This window comes from Lithobates pipiens, unplaced genomic scaffold (genome assembly GCF_037356315.1).
Source record: "Lithobates pipiens isolate NorthernLeopardFrog02 unplaced genomic scaffold, aLitPip1_a1.2 Scaffold_3, whole genome shotgun sequence".
NCBI lineage: Eukaryota > Metazoa > Chordata > Amphibia > Anura > Ranidae > Lithobates > Lithobates pipiens.
In genome coordinates this window covers 233,187,644-233,208,280 of record NW_027507790.1, presented here as the reverse complement: position 1 = coordinate 233,208,280, position 20,637 = coordinate 233,187,644, and the positions used below count along the sequence as shown (strand labels likewise).

General features: G+C 44.7%; 1 protein-coding gene across 1 annotated transcript in view; it reads left to right on the top strand.

Annotated features, from left to right (window-relative positions):
• Positions 1-12,235: 12,235 nt before the first annotated feature.
• The window catches only part of TARS1 (threonyl-tRNA synthetase 1), a 95,701-nt gene continuing 87,299 nt past the window's right edge, over positions 12,236-20,637 (top strand). The window contains exon 1 of the mRNA XM_077462891.1: positions 12,236-12,444. Coding sequence (XP_077319017.1) covers positions 12,397-12,444 — 48 coding nt within the window. The 5' untranslated portion in view covers positions 12,236-12,396. The remainder of the gene's footprint in view (positions 12,445-20,637) is intronic.

The window sequence follows — 20,637 nt, the reverse complement described above, 5'->3', positions numbered from 1 at the left end:
CATAGTTCCATTGGTCCAAACAGAACAATGTAACTATATAAAAATATACCATGACTGGAATTGCAACCTCTTTTTTCGATTTTACCAATAATTGAGTAATATATTGGGGGTTGATTTACTAAAACTGAAAAGTTAAAAATCTGGTGCAGCTATATGTAGAAACCAATCAGCTTCTAACTTCAGCTTGTTCAATGAACCACTCCAGCTCTGGAAGATTTACCCTCCCTCATGACCAGGCCTTTTTTTGGTATTCAGCACTGCATTACTTTTACTGACAATTGCGCAGTCACAATTGCAATACCAATCTCAGCTGGAAGTTCAGCCCCCCTTTTTCCCACAGTCTTCTGGGACACATCACAGGTCCCAGAATACTGCAGGACCATTCACTAGGCACAGTAGCTAACCGGCTGTGACGCCACAAAGCTTCACTTCCTGTTTCCTTTACTTGAGATGCCGGTGACTGCACAAAAAGCCGATTAAAGAATTGGCTCGATGAAGACATCGCTGGATCAATGGACTGGTAATTGTCCTTCTATTAACCACTACAGATACGTGCTATAGCCGAATGACGGCTGCAGCGTGGACCTGCTTTGCCGCTCTGTGATCAGCGAGTCTATGAAACTCTCGCCGGATCACAGATCGGAGTAAGGGATCGATCCCGACCCCTTACCATGTGATTAGCTGTCAGCCAATGACAGCTGATCACGTGATGTAAAAAAGCCGATCACCAGCGGCCGTGATCAGGACATCAGTGCCACCTATCAGTGCCCATCAGTGTCATCTATCAGTGGTACCTAGCAGTGCCCATCTGTGCCACCCATCAGTGGCCATCAGTGCAGCCTTATCTGTGCCCATCAGTACCACTTTATCTGCGCCTATCAGTGCCCACCAGTGCCGCCTCATCAGTGCATATCAAAGAAGGAGAAAAATTACCTGAAAACTATATGTTACCTAAAATATTTTACATTAACATATATAGAGACATGTTTTATAACATAAGGGACATGTTTTCTGTAGTACAAAGAACTAAGTACTGGGAGCAAAGGCAGCACATGAAGTTATCACTTCACATGATTTCTGGCAGGATCAACAGGGGTTGACGCTGGAGATACACCTGATTGCTGACTGTCAGAGTTTTGTAGTGCTGTGATGCTGCCATATACCGGCGATAGTGGAATCGTGATGAGATCATAATCTATCTTGGCTAAATTATACTGAGGCTATTATTTAACCTACATCTGGTAAGCGCATCAAAATTCTGGTGACGGGCACTCGTTTACAGTTGTGTTTGGATTCACCGCGGTGATTTGATAAGCACGGATAACCTGGACTTAATTTTCCAGTTCCAGCTCTTTACAAGCTGATACATGTTATTTTTACATCTTTCATAATTTCTTGCAGCTGTATTTGTGTAATGTTAATGTAAAATATTTTAGGTAACATATATTTTTCAGGTAATACATATTCATCTTCTGTGTGAGCTATCAGTTCCCTATTTATATTTCTCTGTGTGGTTTTGTAATATTGAATAGGACCATTGGTGCAGCTTTCCAAATTTTCTTGTACTCATTCTAGTGTGTGTATCCCACTTAGAGCTGCAGCCTTTATTTTTCGTATGTTTTAATACTCTTTATATTCCTTTTTAATAGTTGCACCTTTTTCCTGAGCGCAGTTTATTTTTATTTTTTTAGAAACATTACCTGTTTGCAAAATTGTATAAAAAACTATTAAACATGATTTTTTTTCCATCTTTTTTTGTTTGTTTAGCAAAAAATAAAAATCCGAGCAGTGATTAAATACCACCAAAAGAAAGCCCTATTTGTGTGGAAAAAAATGATAAAAATTTCATTTGGGTACAGTGTTGTATGACAGAGTAATTGTCATCAAATTGCGACAGCGCTGAAAGCTGAAAATTGGTCTGGGCAGGAGGGGGGTTTAAGTGCCCAGTAAACAAGTGGTTAAGGCCTCATGCACACTGGACTTTAACCACTTGAGATCCCCGCTATAGCCAAATGATGGCTACAGCGCGGATCTCCTTTTCCGGGACGACGTCTATTGACGTCGTCCCGTGCACGAGCGGCCTGCGCGCCCCCTGAGGGGCGCGCTCTGTGATCGGCGAGTCCATGAGACTCGCCTGATCACCGATCCGTGCAAGGGGTCGATCCCGACCCCTTATCACGTGATCAGCTGTCAGCAAATGACAGCTGATCATGTGATATAACGGAGCCGGTAATCGGCTATTATTCCTCCTCGCGCTGTCAGCGCGAGGAGAAAAAAAAAGCCGATCACCGGCGGCCGTGATCGAGACATCAGTCCCGATCACGGCCAGCCCTGCTAGTGCCCACCTGCAGTGCCAAATGTATTAAAAGTGCCCCCCGGCAGTGCCATCCAGCAGTGCCCATAGTGCCACCCAGCAGTGCCCACAATCTGCCTCAAAGGTGCTGCACCCCAGTGCCACATCCGTGCCCATCAGTGTCATCTACCAGTGCCCAGCAGTGCCGCCCATCAGTGCCACCTATCAGTGCCCATCAGTCCCATCTATCAGTGGTACCTATCAGTGCCCATCCGTGCCACCCATCTGTGCCCATCAGTGCCGCCTTATCTGTGCCCATCAGTTCCGCCTTATCTGTGCCTATTAGTGCTGCCTTAACTATGACTATCAGTGCCCACCAGTGCAGCCTATCAGTGCCCACCAATGCAGCCCATCAGTGCCCACCAATGCAGCCCATCAGTGCCCACCAGTGCAGCCTATCAGTGCCGCCTAATCAGCGCACTTCAATGAAGGAGAAAAATGACCCGTTTGCAAAATTTTATAACAAACTATTAAACATGATTTTTTTTTTTTTGCATCTTTTTTTGTTTGTTTAGCAAAAAATAAAACTCCGAGCTGTAACTAAATACCACCAAAAGAAAGCTCTATTTGTGGGAAAAAAAATTATAAAAATTTCATTTGGGTACAGTGTTGTATGCCCGGGCAATTGTCATTCAAAGTGCATCAGCGCTGAAAGCTGAAAATTGGTCTGGGACTGAGGGGGGTTTAAGTGCCCAGTAAGCAAGTGGTTAAAATAACGTTCTAAAAACATCAGTAGCTTTGCAGTGAGTTTTTCAACTTTTTTCCAATAGCGTTTATTAGCATTTTTTTATTGGGAAAAAAAAAAAAATTTTTATTTTTTTTACAATGGATAAAAAACATTAAAAAATGCTGGTGAGTGACGTTTATGAGCGTTTATCAGCATTTATTAGCATTAGAGCGTTTTTACAGCTGAAAAATGTCTCTCAGAACCTACTAGTTTTGGGGGTTTTTTACTGCTCAAAAACATTGCTGCCCAAAAAAAAACATATACTGCCAAAAACAGCTGCTGTAAAAATGTCCAAAAACATCCAGTGTGCATGAGGCCTAAAAGTCAGCAGCTACAGTATGTTTGAGGTAGAACTAAAGGCAAGACTTTTTTTTTAGTTATGGATAGAGTGGAGAGGGGTTAGAACGCCTGTCAGTTTTTATTGCTATAGCGTCTCTTTTATGGAGATTCAGGTCCACATCAGACCCTTGTCCAAACACGCAGGCCAGGAAAGGGGGGGACGAGCGAACGCCCCCCCCTTCTGAGCCGTACCAGGCCGCGTGCCCTCAACATGGGGGGCGCCTTGGGGAAGGGGGGGCCGCGTGGCCCCCACCCCAAAGCACCTTGTCCCCATGTTGATGAGGACAAGGGCCTCTTCCCGACAACCCTGGCCGTTGGTTGTCGGGGTCTGCAGGCGGGGGGCTTATCGGAATCCGGGAGCCCCTTTAATAAGGGGGCCCCCGGATACCGGCCCCCCACCCTATGTGAATGAGTATGGGGTACAATGTACCCCTACCCATTCACCTGTGAAAAAAGTACAAAAGAAAAAACACAACACAGGGTAAAAATAGTTTATTGCACAGCTCCGGGGGTCTTCCGTCTTCGGGGGTCTTCTCGCCGGACTCCTCCGCTATCTTCTACTAGCACTTTTGCTAGCGGAGGAGCCCGGCTTTCTTCCTCGCCGCCGGCCTCTTCTTCCGACTTCGGGGGTCTTGTCCCCCGGTCTTCTGTCACCGCTGTCTCTGGGCTCTCCTCTGTGATCAGGAAGTCTGAGATCCGATCAGGTCATCTCTAGGACCTGGGAGGCCGGAAGCGACGTCATGATGTCACTTCCGGCTCTGGCAAATGTAAACACTGACATTTTTTTCTTAGAAAGCAGAGATCAATGTTTTTGTTTTGTTTTTATCTCAAGTTTTCCAAGATAGAGGAGATATTGGGGGCCTTATAGACCCCAGATGTCTCCATAAAGAGGACCTGTTATGATGCATTTCTATCACAAGGGAATGTTTACATTTCTTGTGCTAGGAATAAAAGTAATAATAAAAAAAATGTAAACCACACCCGCCCCCTCGTGCTCCCACACAGAAGTGAATGTATACGTAGGTCACGCCCACATATGTAAACGGTGTTTCAACCACACGTGAGGTATCGCAGTGAAAGTTCTAGTGAAAGCAAAAATTCTAGCACCAAATCTGATATGTAACTCCACACTTGTGACGTAAACATTTTGAAATCGTCGCCTATGGAGATTTTTTTACTTTCAAAAAAATTTTTATTTTCACAACTGAAGAAAAGACACAGGCCTGAGTGGCCAACTGATGACTTGATACAGAAATTATACATATCGCAGCATAACGACCTCTCATTACAACTACAATAACATTCGTGCTAAAACCATTAACCTGTAGCTGCAGGAGTAACAATAAAAATGGCTTAGCTAGTGCTCAGACATGAGAGCGTCTGCCGAGAGACCAGGTCAAGGCAGCCTCGAATAAAAAAAAAAAAAAGCTTCCCGCAAGTCTGAAAGAGCATTATCTAAGGAAGAGGAAAGTGGTGCGTGCCACTAAGCACTGCCGGCCGGGCACAGGAGGAACCGCAGCCATCCATAAGTCACCCAGCACCCCTTACGGGATCAAGCTGTGCTGAGTAAGGGACTCAGCCCGCATACCCCCTCGCTCCCGAAGGACCACCACTCCCACCCTTAGTATCGCCCGTAGGCACCATCCTGCGATAGCTGCTCCGGCATCTGTTTCAGTTGAGGTTCACAGTCAGCTACCGTAACCCGGAATAATATGAAAGAAGAGAAAGAAAAGAAAAAGACGTAGAGGGAGAGGGAAGGGTAAGGGAGGGGAGCACTAGAGAATCAAACAAAAAGCAAACTGAACCGTGCTGTCTACCCGTTAATAATCGATCTAAACCAATCTGTATGTGCTCATCCTACCGATGAGGTATGGAGCAAGGAGAAGCCCATGCGTTGAGCCCAAGGTTCCCAAATACTAACAAATTTGGAGCGGGTGTCCATAAGTATACTAGACAGTTTCTCTTGGGACATTATCCATGAGACCTTTCTCTGCGCTGACTTAATGGAGACGGAGGGCTGTTTCAAAGCTTTTGAAATGGTGAGTTTGGCCCCTATTAGGATAAAATGGATCAGTTTCCTGGTATGCCTTGGGGTATTGGGAATTTTCTCATTAAGCAAAGCAATTGTAGGGGACCTGGGGACTCAGCACCCGGCAAACCCATCTATAAATTTGAAGATTTTCCTCCAAAAGGGGCTTTTCTCCAATCAGCTGGTACCATTCCAGTCAGTAGACTGTCAGTAAAAATTAGGAACAATGGTCTGGCAATTACTTGACTGAGTTCCCTAAGTACCCTTGGGTGCAAGCCATCTGGTCCCAGTGATTTATTAATGTTAAGTTTCCCAAGTCTAATTTTAATTCTGTCTTCTATTAACCATGGAGGTGCTTCCTGTGATGTGTCATGAGGATAAACACTGCAGTTTTGGTTACTGAAGCCCCCCCGATTCCCTTGTGAAGACTGAGGAAAAGAATAAATTCAACACCGCCATCTCCCCATCCTTTGTAACCAGATGTCCTTCCTCATTCTTTATGGGACCAATATGGTCCACCCTTTTTTACTATTTACATACTTAAAGAATTTCTTGGGATTTTTTTTGCTCTCCTCTGCTATGTGTCTTTCATGTTCTATCTTAGCCATCCTTATTGCACCCTTACATTCCTTGTTGCATTCTTTATAAAGTCTGAATGCTGATGATGATCCCTCAACCTTGTATTTTTTGAAGGTCTTCTCTTTTGCTTTTATATGCATTTTTACATTGCAGTTAAGCCATCCAGGACTTTTTCTCACTATTTTAAATTTATTACCCAATGGGATGCACTGGCTAATGCCCTTATTTAACCACTTAAGGACCGCCGTATTGCCATTATACGTCATCAGAATGGCACAGGCAGGCACAAGCACGTAGATGTATGTGCCTGCCTTCCAGCGGGTGGGGGGTCCGATCGGACCCCCTCCCGCTGGATACGGCGGTCCGTTTCCCTCCGGGAGCGATCCGTGATGAGGAGATGGCCGTTGGTTTCTGGCCACCCCCTCTCGATCGCTCCTGGCCAATGACGAACTTCCTCCCACTGTGTATTGTTTACACAGGAAGGAGGAAGTGATGTCATTCTCCTCGGGGCGGTCTTTTTGACCGGACTACAAGGAGAAGACTAAAAGTAAGTGCACCAAAACACTACACTGACACATAGGTACACAAACCCCCCCTTCGATCGCCCCCTCTCCCCCCCCCCCAGTCACAGTGTCACTGATTGCATTGATCATTTCTTTACTGATCAATGCATTCAGTGTCAGTTGTAAAAGTAAAAACTGTCAGGGCAGTTAGTGTTAGGTCCAGGGTAGCCCCCTATCACCCCCCAATAAAGATTTAACCCCCTGATTGCCCCTAGAGTTAACCCTTTCACCCCCTTTTGCCAGTGTCACTAAGCGATCATTTTTCTGATCGCTGCATCAGTGTCGCTAGTTATTTTTTTAGGTTCACCGCCAGGTTTTTATATCGCTAGGTACCCCGATATACTACCCAATAATGGTTTTAACATCCTGATTGCCCCTAGTTAACCCTTTCACCCCCTTTTGCCAGTGTCACTAAGCGATCATTTTTCTGATCGCTGCATCAGTGTCGCTACCGTCGCTAGGTAGCTAGTTATTTTTTTAGGTTCACCGCCAGGTTTTTATAGCGCTAGGTACCCCGATATACTACCCAATAATGGTTTTAACATCCTGATTGCCCCTAGTTAACCCTTTCACCCCCTTTTGCCAGTGTCACTAAGCGATAATTTTTCTGATCGCTGCATCAGTGTCGCTACTGTCGCTAGGTAGCTAGTTATTTTTTTAGGTTCACCGCCAGGTTTTTATAGCGCTAGGTACCCCGATATACTACCCAATAATGGTTTTAACATCCTGATTGCCCCTAGTTAACCCTTTCACCCCCTTTTGCCAGTGTCACTAAGCGATCATTTTTCTGATCGCTGCATCAGTGTCGCTACTGTCGCTAGGTAGCTAGTTATTTTTTTAGGTTCACCGCCAGGTTTTTTTATCGCTAGGTACCCCGATATACTACCCAATAATGGTTTTAACATCCTGATTGCCCCTAGTTAACCCTTTCACCCCCTTTTGCCAGTGTCACTAAGCGATAATTTTTCTGATCGCTGCATCAGTGTCGCTACTGTCGCTAGGTAGCTAGTTATTTTTTTAGGTTCACCGCCAGGTTTTTATAGCGCTAGGTACCCCGATATACTACCCAATAATGGTTTTAACCCCCTGATTGCCCCTAGTTAACCCTTTCACCAGCGATCACAGTATAAGTGTCACTGGTGACGCTGGTTAGCCAGTTAGTTATTTAGGTTCCCCGTCAGGTTTTTATATAGCGCCAGGGACCCCCATATACTACCTAATAAAAATTTGAACCCCGATTGCCCCTAGTTAACCCTTTCACCACTGATCACCGTATAAGTGTTACGGATGACTCTGGTTAGTTTGCTTTTTATAGCATCAGGGCACCCACCATTTATTACCCAATAAAGGTTTAACCCCCTGATCACCCGGCGGGTGAGATCAATTAGGTTTTAGGGTCAGGGTCTGCGTCGCCCCAGGCAGCGCTAGGTTAGTGCCAGTACCGCTAACACCCACGCGCAAAGCATACACCTCCCGTAGTGGTATAGAATCTGAACAGATCAATATCTGATCTGATCAGATCTATACTAGCGTCCCCAGCAGTTCAGGGTTCCAAAAAAACGCATTGTTAGCAGGATCAGCCCAGATACCTGCTAGCACCTGTGTTTTGCCCCTCTGCCCAGCCCACCCAAGTGCAGTATCGATCGATCACTGTCACTTACAAAACACTAAACCCATAACTGCAGCGATCGCAGAGTCAGGCCTGATCCCTGCGATCGCTAACAGTTTTTTTGGTAGCATTTTATATTTAAATCCGGAAGGCAGTGCTTGGTTTTCGGGGTCCCGTACGTGGCTAGGCTCCCAAAAAGTCCCCCACATGTGGTATCCCCGTACTCGGGAGAAGCAGCAGAATTTATTTTGGGGTGTAATTTGACTTCTGCCCATAGCATGTATGAGCAATATATCATTTAGTGACAACTTTGTGCAAAAAAATAAAAGTTTGTAATATTCCCGCAACTTTTGGCAAAATATAAAATATTCCATGGACTCAACATGCCACTCAGTAAATAGCTTGGGGTGTCTACTTTCCAAAATGGGGTCATTTTGGGGGGTTTTGTGCTATTTTGGCATTTTATGGCCTTCGAAACTGTGATAGGTAGTGAGGAGTTAAATCAAAAATTTGCACCTTAGAAATCCTGAAGGTGGTGACTGGTTTTCGGGGTGCCGTGCGCGACTAGACTCCCAAAAAGTCCCACACATGTGGTATCCCCATACTCGGGAGAAGTAGCGGAATATATTTTGGGGTGCAATTCCACATATAACCATGGCATGTGTGAGCAATATATCATTTAGTAACAACTTTTTGTAAAAAAATTTTTTTTTTTTTTGTCATTATTCAATCCCTTGGGACAAAAAAAAAATATTCAATGGTCTCAACATGGCCCTCAGCAAATAGCTTGGGGTGTCTACTTTCCAAAATGGGGTCATTTGGGGGGGTTTTGTGCCATCTTGGCATTTTATGGCCTTCAAAACTGTGATAGGTAGTGAGGAGTAAAATAAAAAATGTATGCCCTTAGAAATCCTGAAGGCGGTGCTTGGATTTCGGGGTCCCGTACGTGGCTAGGCTCCCAAAAAGTCCCACACATGTGGTATCCCCGTACTCAGGAGAAGCAGCAGAATGTATTTTGGGGTGTCATTTCACATATGCCCATAGCATGTGTGAGCAATATATCATTTAGTGACAACTTTGTGCAAAAAAAATAAAGTTTGTAATATTCCCGCAACTTGTGGCAAAATATAAAATATTCCATGGACTCAACATGCCTCCCAGTAAATAGCTTGGGGTGTCTTCTTTCCAAAATGGGGTCATTTTGGGGGGTTTTGTGCTATTTTGGCATTTTATGGCCTTCGAAACTGTGATAGGTAGTGAGGAGTTAAATCAAAAATTTGCACCCTTAGAAATCCTGAAGGTGGTGATTGGTTTTCGGGGTGCCGTGCGCGACTAGACTCCCAAAAAGTCCCACACATGTGGTATCTCCATACTCGGGAGAAGTAGCGGAATATATTTTGGGGTGCAATTCCACATATAACAATGGCATGTGTGAGCAATATATCATTTAGTGACAACTTTTTGTAAAAATCTTTTTTTTTTTTTTTTGTCATTATTCAATCCCTTAGGACAAAAAAAATAAATATTCAATGGGCTCAACATACCCATCAGCAATTTCCTTGGGGTGTCTACTTTCCAAAATGGGGTCATTTGGGGGGGGGGGGGGGAGTTTGTACTGCCCTGCCATTTTAGCACCTCAAGAAATTAGATAGGCAGTCATAAATTAAAAGCTGTGTAAATTCCAGAAAATGTACTCTAGTTTGTAGACGCTATAACTTTTGCGCAAACCAAAAAATATACGCTTATTGACATTTTTTTTTACTAAAGACATGTGGCTGAATAAATTTTGCCCTCAATGTATGACTAAAATTTAGTTTATTCGATTTTTCTTATAACAAAAAGAAGAAAATATCTTTTTTTTCAAAATTTTCGCTCTTTTTCCATTTATATCGCAAAAAAAAAAAAATCGCAGAGGCAATCAAATACCATCAAAAGAAAGCTCTATTTGTGGGAAGAAAAGGACGCAAATTTCGTTTGGGTGCAATATTGCATGACCGCGCAATTACCAGTTAAAGCAGTGCAGTGCGAAATTGGAAAAAGACCTCTGGTCCTTAAGGTGTTTATTGGTCCGGAGCTGAAGTGGTTAATATGCTCTTAAAGCAAACCCATCTCTCCTCCGCGTTCTTTGTTCCTAAGATTTTATCCCAATTTATGCCTTCTAGTAAGGTTTGTAGTTTAGGGAAGTTGGCTCTTTTGAAATTCAGTGTCTTTGTATGTTATTTATGTTTCCTATTTGTGTGATGTATACTGAAGCCAATTGACCTTTGGTCGCTGTTGCCTAAATTGCCCTGTATTTCCACATCTGTGATCGGGTCTGTATTGTTGATAATCAATAGATCCAGTAACGCTTTATTTCTAGTTGGTGCGTCTACCATCTGACCCATAAAATTGTAATGCAAAACATTTAGGAACTGGCGAGCCTTAAATGAATGTGTGGTTCCCTCTGCTCAGTCTATATCTGGATAACTAAAATCCCCCATTATGATAACACTTCCCATCCTTGTTGCTAATCCAAATTGTGATAGGAGATCTGTCTCCCCCTCCTCCCTCAGGTTAGGGGGCCTATAGCAAACTGCCAGTATTATTTTCCCTTTAGCTTCATCCCTTTGGTGCTCTACCCATAAGGATCCCACCTCCTCCCTAGCTCACTTAGTGATGTCATCTCTCACATTCACTTGTACATTATTCTTGATATATAGACATACCCCTCCCCCTTTTTACCCTCTCTATCCCTGCGATAAAGTGTATACCCTTGAATGTTTACCAGCCAATCATGAGAGTTGTTGAACCAGGTCTCTGAAATTCCCACAAAATCCAAATCCTCCTCGTACAACAGTATCTCTAGTTCACCCATTTTGTCCGCCAGGCTCCTGGCATTGGTGAACATGCCACGTAGTTTAGACCAGTCACATATTATCCTCTTATTGGGTGTTCTGAGATTGCAACTAGGCCTTGCTACTATACTTACCTTGGGTTTATGTGCTTTAGCCAACTACTACCACTAATGCCCCCAACACTACCCTCTGGAATATGTTCCACGCTGACTATCTCTACCTCTGGACCCCCCCCCCCCCGTTGCCTAGTTTAAAAACCCCTCTAACTTTTCGGCCATCTTTACTCCCAGCTGATCTGCTCAAAATGAAGGAATTACTGATGGGCACTGAAAGGCAGCACTGGTGGGCACTGGCAGGCATCCCTGATGGAGCTGCACTAATTATCAGTGTAGATGTCCCCACTGAGGAATGCCACTTATCGGTTTTCCTTGCGTGACAAGAAGAATGTCAATAACAGGTACTTCCTGTTTACACTGTGATCAGCTGATCACACGATAAAGAGCCTATGTCACGGGCTCTTTACCATGATCTGTGATGTGGTGTGTCCGAGGGACATTCCGTACCACAGATAGCTGTGCGCCCCGTTCTGAACGACATCATATGACATCCACCCAGAATGAGAAAGCCACCGCACTGGCCGTTAATCTGTTATAGACCGGGCGGGAAGGTGTCAAAAGTGTATTTTTTTCCCCAAAAAATTACATTTAAAAAAAACACTGCACAAATACCATGCAACATAAAGAATACATTTGTAGTTGCCATTTTATTCCCTAGGGTCTCTGCTAAATTTTATATATATATATATATATATATAGGGTTTATAAGTAATTTTCTATGAATAAAAACTGATTTAAACTTGTAAACCAGAAAAGGCCTGGTTGCTGAAGCGCCCGCGTATACCGTATTACTATTGCAGAGCTATTGGGTTGTCACCTCTCCCTGGGACGTTGAAGCAGCTAAGAAACCAGGAGATAAGATGAGGGAAGGGAACCAGAAGTGAGCTACCCTGACGCAGACCGGAAACACCCACCAAGCAGCAGCCACCTTCGCGCCGCACGCTGGATCACGTGTCGCACACTGGGATGACGTCGCGCGTCCACGTCGCTGGCACACGACACTGAGAAGGCGTGCATGCAGTACCCGGTGAATCACCCAGTGCAGATCAACCTATCTTGCACGCCGCTGTGATTGGCTCGCTGGGGACAAACCTCTTTGTTTGTGGGCGGGGACGTAGTGTGCAGCTTTCCGCGATTGGCCCCTTTGCTCGCGCTGGGCGTGTCTCTGGGTTAGGTTGTCACTGTCGTGTTGCCGGTTGCATCAGCTGCTGCAGTTGCCGGTTGCGGAGGAGGTTGTAGTGATCGGGATGTCAGAGAACGTGGCGGCACAGATGGAGAAGATGAGTGTCAGCAAGGTGGGTGATGGGGGAGAGATGTGGGGGTGTCACATGGCTCAGACCCCCTCCCCCATTCATAGCACAGTGGGTGGTGTGTGTCCCCAATACTCACTTCCTGCTACTACTCCAGTACAAGTCACATCAGTGTTGTCTGTTTAGAGATCTGTGCTGATCCCATTTACTTGAGTGGCTGGGGGTGGTAAAAGCAGGAGGTTGAGCCACAGTATTACTGCCACCCTGATCACCATCCAAACAGAGGCTGCCCATGCCAGAAAATGTGAGCTGCAGAATGTAGCCCATTCAAGTGAATGGGGCTGTGCCACAAATACGTACAGCTCACGGGGGTGGCGTTTTCAAGGTTAAAACAGAAGTTTGGAGGCAATATAGCAAAATGCCCCTGAAAAGGGATTTATTGCGGATCACTTTTCAGAGGGGGGCGGCAAGGGCTAGCACACATATAAAGGAGCCCTTACTGATCACTGAATTGTTGATCATTACCTCTGCTTTGAGTCTGTTCTGAGCACCCACTACTTCTGTAAAATGTAAACTTTGTTTTATTGTCAGAGGGTCCTGTCCCTGTGATCTTCCCTTCACATTAACCGTTTCCACACCGCCCCGTGTAAATATATACTGCGGCAGGGCGGCCCTCCAACGCAAAATCACATACCTGTGCAGCATTTTTTTTCTTTTTCTTTCAGGTCGGGAGCATGCATGTGCGCCGCCGGCGACCCGCTCCCGTCTGCTGGGACATGCCGATTGTTCCTGAGTCAGACAGAACGGCAGTCTGTATGTAAACAAGGCAGATCGATGCTCTGTCGGAGCAGAAGATGGAGATCTTGTGTTTCTCCCAAGCAGCAACACAGATCTCTGCCCCCCCACCAGTTAAAACACCACACTACACACATCACACCACACACACTTACAAAGCACTCCCTAGGAACACATTGAACCCTTGGATCTCCCCTGATGTTAACCCCTTCTCTGCCAGTGTCATTAGTACAGTGCATTTTCTTTATCGTACATCAGGGGACACAGAGCCACAGTAATAACTGTATGGGTTATAGGCCACCTTTAGGTGATGGATGCTGGCACACCATAGACAGGAAGTTCACTCCCCATATAACCCCTCCCCTTACCAGGATTACCTCAGTTTTTTTGCCAGTGTCTAAGGTGTTAGTCACAAGTAAAGATGTGCTAAGCTGAGCTCCACTGGAGCAATCTAAGGGGCGTGGCTTAGCACGGCGTTGACGTGCCTCAGCATCCACAATGCAGGACTGTGTAGACTACAAGTGCGCCTTTAGCAGGTTGCATTCAGCTGACGGAGGGACACAGAGCAGACGGGTGGCATGTGAGTGTTTGGTGACTAGGGATAAGCTCAGGCGTGTTCGCATGGTCCACGTGCAGAGCTCACCAGGAAGTCGGCACAGCGCTGCACTATCACTGGCAGTGAGACATTGTCCGTTCTCTGCAGCCGCACATCGGGGCAATGTCTCACTGCCTGTGATTAGCGTAGCGCTGTGCCGACTTCCTGGCGAGCTCTGCACATGGACCATGTGAACACGCCTGAGCTCATCCTTATTGGTGACACCGGCATTCCCAAGGCACGTTTACTTAGCACCAGACGGTGCATTGATAGCAGCAGCAGTTGCTGGACTATATGCTCAGCAGGTGGCGCGTTTTTTCTTTTTTTTTTTTCTTTTTGGCAGTACCTCTGCATTTGTGCTTAGCACTATGGCTGGCAGAAGGGGAAGCACAAACACACCAAAAAAAGAGCCCAAAGGGGTCTCTCTCAGGCTCTGAGGACCCTGATTAACCACTTCAGCCCTGGAAGATTTTTACCCCCTTCCTGACCAGAGCAATTTTTGCAATTCGGCACTGCGTCACTTTAACTGACAATTGCTCGGTTTTGCAACGTTGTACCCAAACAAAATTGTGTCCCATCAGGGAGATTTCCCTTCCTGTCCCATGGCCAAAACAGGAAGGGAAAGGAATGCACTCAAAAGTGAGGGAATCCCCGGTGTCCCCATTAGAGGTTTCCCTTCTTTTCCTGTTCTGATGACAACCCAAAATATGGGATTTTGTTTCACATTGACATATTTAGTAAAAGAAGTGAAAAATATAAAGTGCAGCGCTATGTGTACATTGACAAAAAATGTGACAATTTATCATATACAAAAAAAACAAAATGTGTGTGTATAAGAGAGTATGTGAGAAACGCTCTGTAACATTAAGACCCCTTTCACACTGGGGTGTTTTTCAGGCGTTTTTCAAGCGCTTTAGCGTTAAAAAAAGCGCATGAAAAGCGCTTGAAAGAAGCCTCATCTGCAGTCCCAATGTGAAAGCCCAAGTGCTTTAAGAGCCCTTTCACAATGTCAGCGCCCGAAAAACGCTCGTAAAGCGCCACTTAAACTAGCAGCGCTTTACAAGTGTTTTTCGAGCGTTATTGGGGCGCTTTTAACCCCTGCTAGTGGCCAAATAAAGGGTTAAAAGCGCCCACAAAACGCTGCTGCCAATAGTGTTTTTCAGGCGTTTTACAGGCGCTTCCCATTGATTTCAATGGGAAGGGGCGCTTTAGGAGCGTTGTATTCACCGCTCCAAAAGCGCTGCAAAGAAGCTGCTTGCAGGACTTTTTTTGACGCTCTGCCAGCGCAGCGCCTCAGTGTGAAAGCACTCGGGCTTTTACATTGGGATTGCAGTTGCAGCTTCTTTCAGGCGCTTTTTTTAACGCTAAAGCGCATGAAAAACGCCCCAGTGTGAAAGGGATCTTGGTGTGAAAGCACTCTGGCTTTTACATTGTGATTGCAGTTGCGGCTTCTTTCAGGCGCTTTTTTTAACGCTAAAGTGCATGAAAAACGCCTGAAAAACACCCCAGTGTGAAAGAGGTCTTAATGCACCCAAGCATTTATACAAACATCAACTTATTGTAAAAATAATACATAAAGTGATTAGATATAGTCCATATCACAAGTCCGTTGTGCATGGAGTGAAGTCCCAAAAAGAACTAGGAATAATCTGAGGAACCTCCAAAAAGGTATGTCCAAAGAATTCACCACTGTGCTGATACCATCACCATAAAGAATGCAGGCTTACCAGACATTAATGACCCAATTAAACATATGTTCAAGGGGTCACAAATCGCTTATTGCTCCAAATTCTGGGGCACTGGCCTTGCAATCTCCAATCTACTAAGTCTCACTGTGGAGGTAGCCCTTTCTCCAATTCTTGAGCGTATGTGGTTACAATATTTGAAGAGACATCTCCGACATCAACCAAAATTAGCATGTAATGGAAGGATAAAGCCAAAATAGCATAATACCGTTTAAAATAAAAATAAAGTAATAAACTCACATTTAAGTAGTCATTAAGAAGCATATCGATAAAAAGTAGGCAGTGGTAGAGTCTTCCCGATGCGTTTCTTCCGCTAGGACATCATCTGGGGTGCACTACTACCACTGCTGTACTGCCTTATATAAGATACATACCATAATACAATCAGAATCAATCAGAATCCACCCCTCTGTGTCACAGGTGTTCACTTCTGGTTTGTAAAAGATGGCCACTGGGTGTGCGTTCTGCGCCTCTATTTCCCATAATGGTAATGCGCTCCACCTGTATTTCCTCTCTGGTATGTTGCCTGTACACTATATAACTAATCGTCAGCCTATTATGGAAATACATAGTATCAAAATAATATTGATATTATAGGATATTAAATGAATATATCCATAAGGTAGTGTATTTTATATATTTAACCGCTGGGCAAAGTATTGAATGTCCGTGGTTAAATTACTTCCGGGATGGCACGAATACATAATGTTGCTCATGGGGGCGGTACCGCGATCCTGGCAACGTCACCTCCGGAGCTCCGCTATGTGTATGGATGCTCTCGGAAACGCCGCAACAAGGCAAACGACGTCACATCCGGGGCCGCGCAGAAGAGCACCAATGAAAACGAGGCGTGCACTCCAGGCCTCGATTTGGACGTGAACTGGAATCGTGTAAGCGGAAATGAGCCGACATTACTTCCGGAAAGCGCTCCCGAAGCACAAGAAAGAGGCTTGGATGTCCTGCAATGACCTCAGAATCTCCACAGCTTCTGGAAAAAGCGACAGGGGACAACAATAAAAAAGATTCTCTTTTCCTTTTATACCTTAAATAAAGCAAAGGGAAAAAAGAAGGGGGGGAAATAAAAATAGTAATAAAAATGAAGTAAAAGGCTCCCAATATTCCTAACGCTGCGATGATCTGCAGATAGGAAGGGTAAATGCAAAAAGCAACAGAGCAAAACCGGTATATCATAATCTCTATATTATAACAAGGGATAATCTTGTAAAAGTTTTAAACCTCTACAAGATATAATACCGATTATCAAATATATATTTTGAACAGTGCATAAATATGTGATATCTGTGTATCTCACAATGCAGGGTATACGTAAAAAATATATATAAATGTATAACCATGACTGTTTGGGCCATATTCCACTAACTGGAAAAAATAACAGACTACAAGGTCATGGCGGGCTTCATATATTTTGCACAGACCAGCTAACCAAAAGGGACATAAATGATACACTGGAATGGCACAGAGGGATAGATCCCGCTTACAATAAAGAAAAAAAAAAAAGGGACAAAATTACACATATATATACTTCAAGAATCCTCAATGAAGGCATTAAAGAGGAAGTAAACCCTTCCAAACAACTTGGACCTATAGGTAAGCCTAGATTAAGGCTTACCTGTAGGTCCAAGCAATATCTCCTAAACCTATATGGTTTAGGAGATATTTGCCCGAAAATGGGCACCGCTGTCTACGGCGCATGCGCCGTAGACAGCGGCGCGCAGGCGCACTAAATGCGGCAAATCCAAGAATGGATTTGCCAAATTTGTCGACTCCCGTGCGCATGCGCGGGAGTGACGTCATCGCGGCTTCGCCGTATGACAGCGGCGGAGCTGCGAGGCGCGACTCCCGTGCGCATGCGCGGGAGTGACGTCATCGCGGTTGCGCCGCTGTCATTGGTCGGAGCTGCGAGACGCCACCAGCAAGATGGACGCGGCGGACTACAGGGATCAGCGGCGACTTCGCTGGCTCCTGTGTCAGGTAAGTGACACATAATGAGCTACTATGCGATGCATAGTAGTCCATTATGCTTTACCTTTGCAGGGAAAAAAAGAGGAAGTAAACCCATCAGGGTTTACTTCCTCTTTAATGTCCCACTCCACATTCATACCGAACGGGGAGTGGGACTGGAGTTCATAAATCCAATATGTCTCAAGTCTTGAGACCCCCCTTGTCATAGCTCTCCCTCTCCATGATGGGATATACTTATCGATCACTATAAACTGGGAGCCCTCTGGATTGATATTATGAAACTTCCTATAATGTCTAGGGACAGTATGTTTGGAATCTTTACTCTTGATCAGAGAGATGTGTTCACCTACCCTGATGGTAAAGGTTCTGGTGGTACGGCCAACATATTGTTCCCGCCCCCATGAGCAACATTATGTATTCGCGCCATCCCGGAAGTAATTTAACCACGGACATTCAATACTTTGCCCAGCGGTTAAATATATAAAATCCACTACGTTATGGATATATTCATTTAATATCCTATAATATCAATATTATTTTGATACTATGTATTTCCATATTAGGCTGACGATTAGTTATATAGTGTACAGGCAACATACCAGAGAGGAAATACAGGTGGAACGCATTACCATTATGTGGAATAGAGGCGTGGAACGCACGCCCAGCGGCCATCTTTTACAAACCAGAAGTGAACACCTGTGACACAAAGGGGTGGATTCTGATTGATTCTGATTGTATTATGGTATGTATCTTATATAAGGCAGTACAGCAGTGGTAGTAGTGCACCCCAGATGATGTCCTAGCGGACGGAACGCGTCAGGATGACTCTACCACTGCCTACTTTTTATCGATATGCTTCTTAATGACTACTTAAATGTGAGTTCATAACTTTATTTTTATTACATTTTTATTTTAAACGGTATTATGCTATTTTGGATTTATCCTTTAATTACATGCTAATTTTGGTTGCTGTCGGAGATGCCTCTTCAAATATTGTAACCACATACGCTCAAGAATTGGAGAAAGGGCTACCTCCACAGTGAGACTTAGTAGATCAGAGATTGCAAGGCCGGTGCCCCAGAATTTGGAGCAATAAGCGATTTGTGACCCCTTGAACATATGTTTCATTGGGTCATTAATGTCTGGTAAGCCTGCATTCTTTATGGTGATGGTATCAGCACAGTGGTGAATTCTTTGGACATACCTTTTTGGAGGTTCCTCAGATTATTCCTAGTTCTTTTTTGGACTTCACTCCATGCACAACGGACTTGTGATATGGACTATATATAATCACTTTATGTATTATTTTTACAATAAGTCGATGTTTGTATAAATGCTTGGGTGCATTTAATGTTACAGAGCGTTTCTCACATACTCTGTTATACACACATTTTTTTCTTTTTTTGTATATGACAAATTGTCACATTTTTTGTCAATGTACACATAGCGCTGCACTTTATATTTTTCACATATTTTGGCTAAAAACATCCATATTTTAGCTTGTTGGCTGCTTTTTCAACACATTTGGAATTGCGCAGTGTCACATTGGGTGGATTGAATATTTAGTAAAAGGCATGGTGAATTGTTTGTCACAATTTTTTTGCCACACACTTTTTTTTTTCACATACTGTCATCAGTGCAGCACAGTGTCATCCTATGACTGGTGGGGTGGTGATCAGGGACGCTGACTGGTTTTAAAAGGAAAAAAATTGTACTTCCTTTTTTTTTTTTTTTTTTTTGCACACTGTGACCAGAGCAGTACGTTGTCACGGTACTGCTCTGGGAAGGTGACCAGCATCATTTTCCTTCCACTTCACAATTATGTGCCACTTTGTGTTGGTCTATCACTTAAAATCCCAATAAAATATTTAGGATTTTGGGTGTAACATGACAAAATGTGGAAAATACTTTTTCAAGGCCCTGTAGCTGAGACCAGAAGGTTCAGCATCAGAAGTATAGCTGTGTTTCTGGTCATCAGTAAATCAAAGAGATAAGTTCAGAGGTTGGCTACTCCTCATTGGACCGAAAGGAGTTGTAAAGTCTCATGGTTATTCACCTTTAGGCCGCTTTCACACTTGTGCGAAGTCGCAGGACAAGTCGTACCCCGTGATTTCCAATGAGTACCATTCATATCTGTGCGACTTCAAGTCTCACTGACTTCAAAGTGGTCTCTGCACTACTTTGGTCTGACTTTGATGTGAGTTACACAGGCATTCTCTGAAATCGTAGTAAAATCACAGCAAAACCGCCTGACTTTGGAGTCGCGGTAGTGTGAAAAAGGCCCAATGCATTCTATGCATTAAGGTGAAAAAACCTGTTGTGATGCCCCCTGAGCTCCCCTTTTACTTGCCTAAACCCAATTGTTCCAGCCACGAGAACGAGCACAGCAGCTTTAGCCGATGTCTCGGGGCCTTATTGGATAGATTAGCTCCCACTGCTGTCAATCAAATCCAGCGACGCGGGGGCGGGGCCAAGTCCTGTTGTCTGTGTCAATGGACGCAGCAGAGAGGAGTGCACCCATGGAAAGCCGATCTCCGTGGGGGCACCCGATGAGGAGCCAGGAACGACCCTGGGGGACCCAAGAAGAGGAGGATCAGGGCCGCTCTGTGCAAAACCCTTGCACAGAGGAGGTAAGTATGACATGTCTTTTTTTTTTGCTCTCACACTTTGAATGAGAATTGTTTAGTCATGCAACACTGTACCCAGATGACATTTTTGTCCTTTTTTTTTTTCACACAAAAAGAGCTTTCTGGTGGTATTTACCGTATTGGCGTATAACACACACTTTTTTCCCCTTAAAATCAGGGGAAAATCACGGGTGCGTGTTATACGCCGATCCTCCGCAATTTCTGATCGATTTTTGGGATCTGGGCGGCTTTCAGCCGCCTTCGGCTCTTCTCGCGGCTTTCGCCCGCCTTCGGCCCTTCTCGCGGCTTTCCCGCCGAGTACGGCCGAAAGCCGCAGAGTACGGCTGAAAGCCGCCGAGAACTACCGGGCACCGCCGAGATACACAGGACATCTCGGCGGCACCATTTTTAAAAATAAAAGCCGACATCACTGAGGGGACAACGATGCACGAGGCTGCAATGACAAGGCTACAAATGACACTGACAAGGCTTC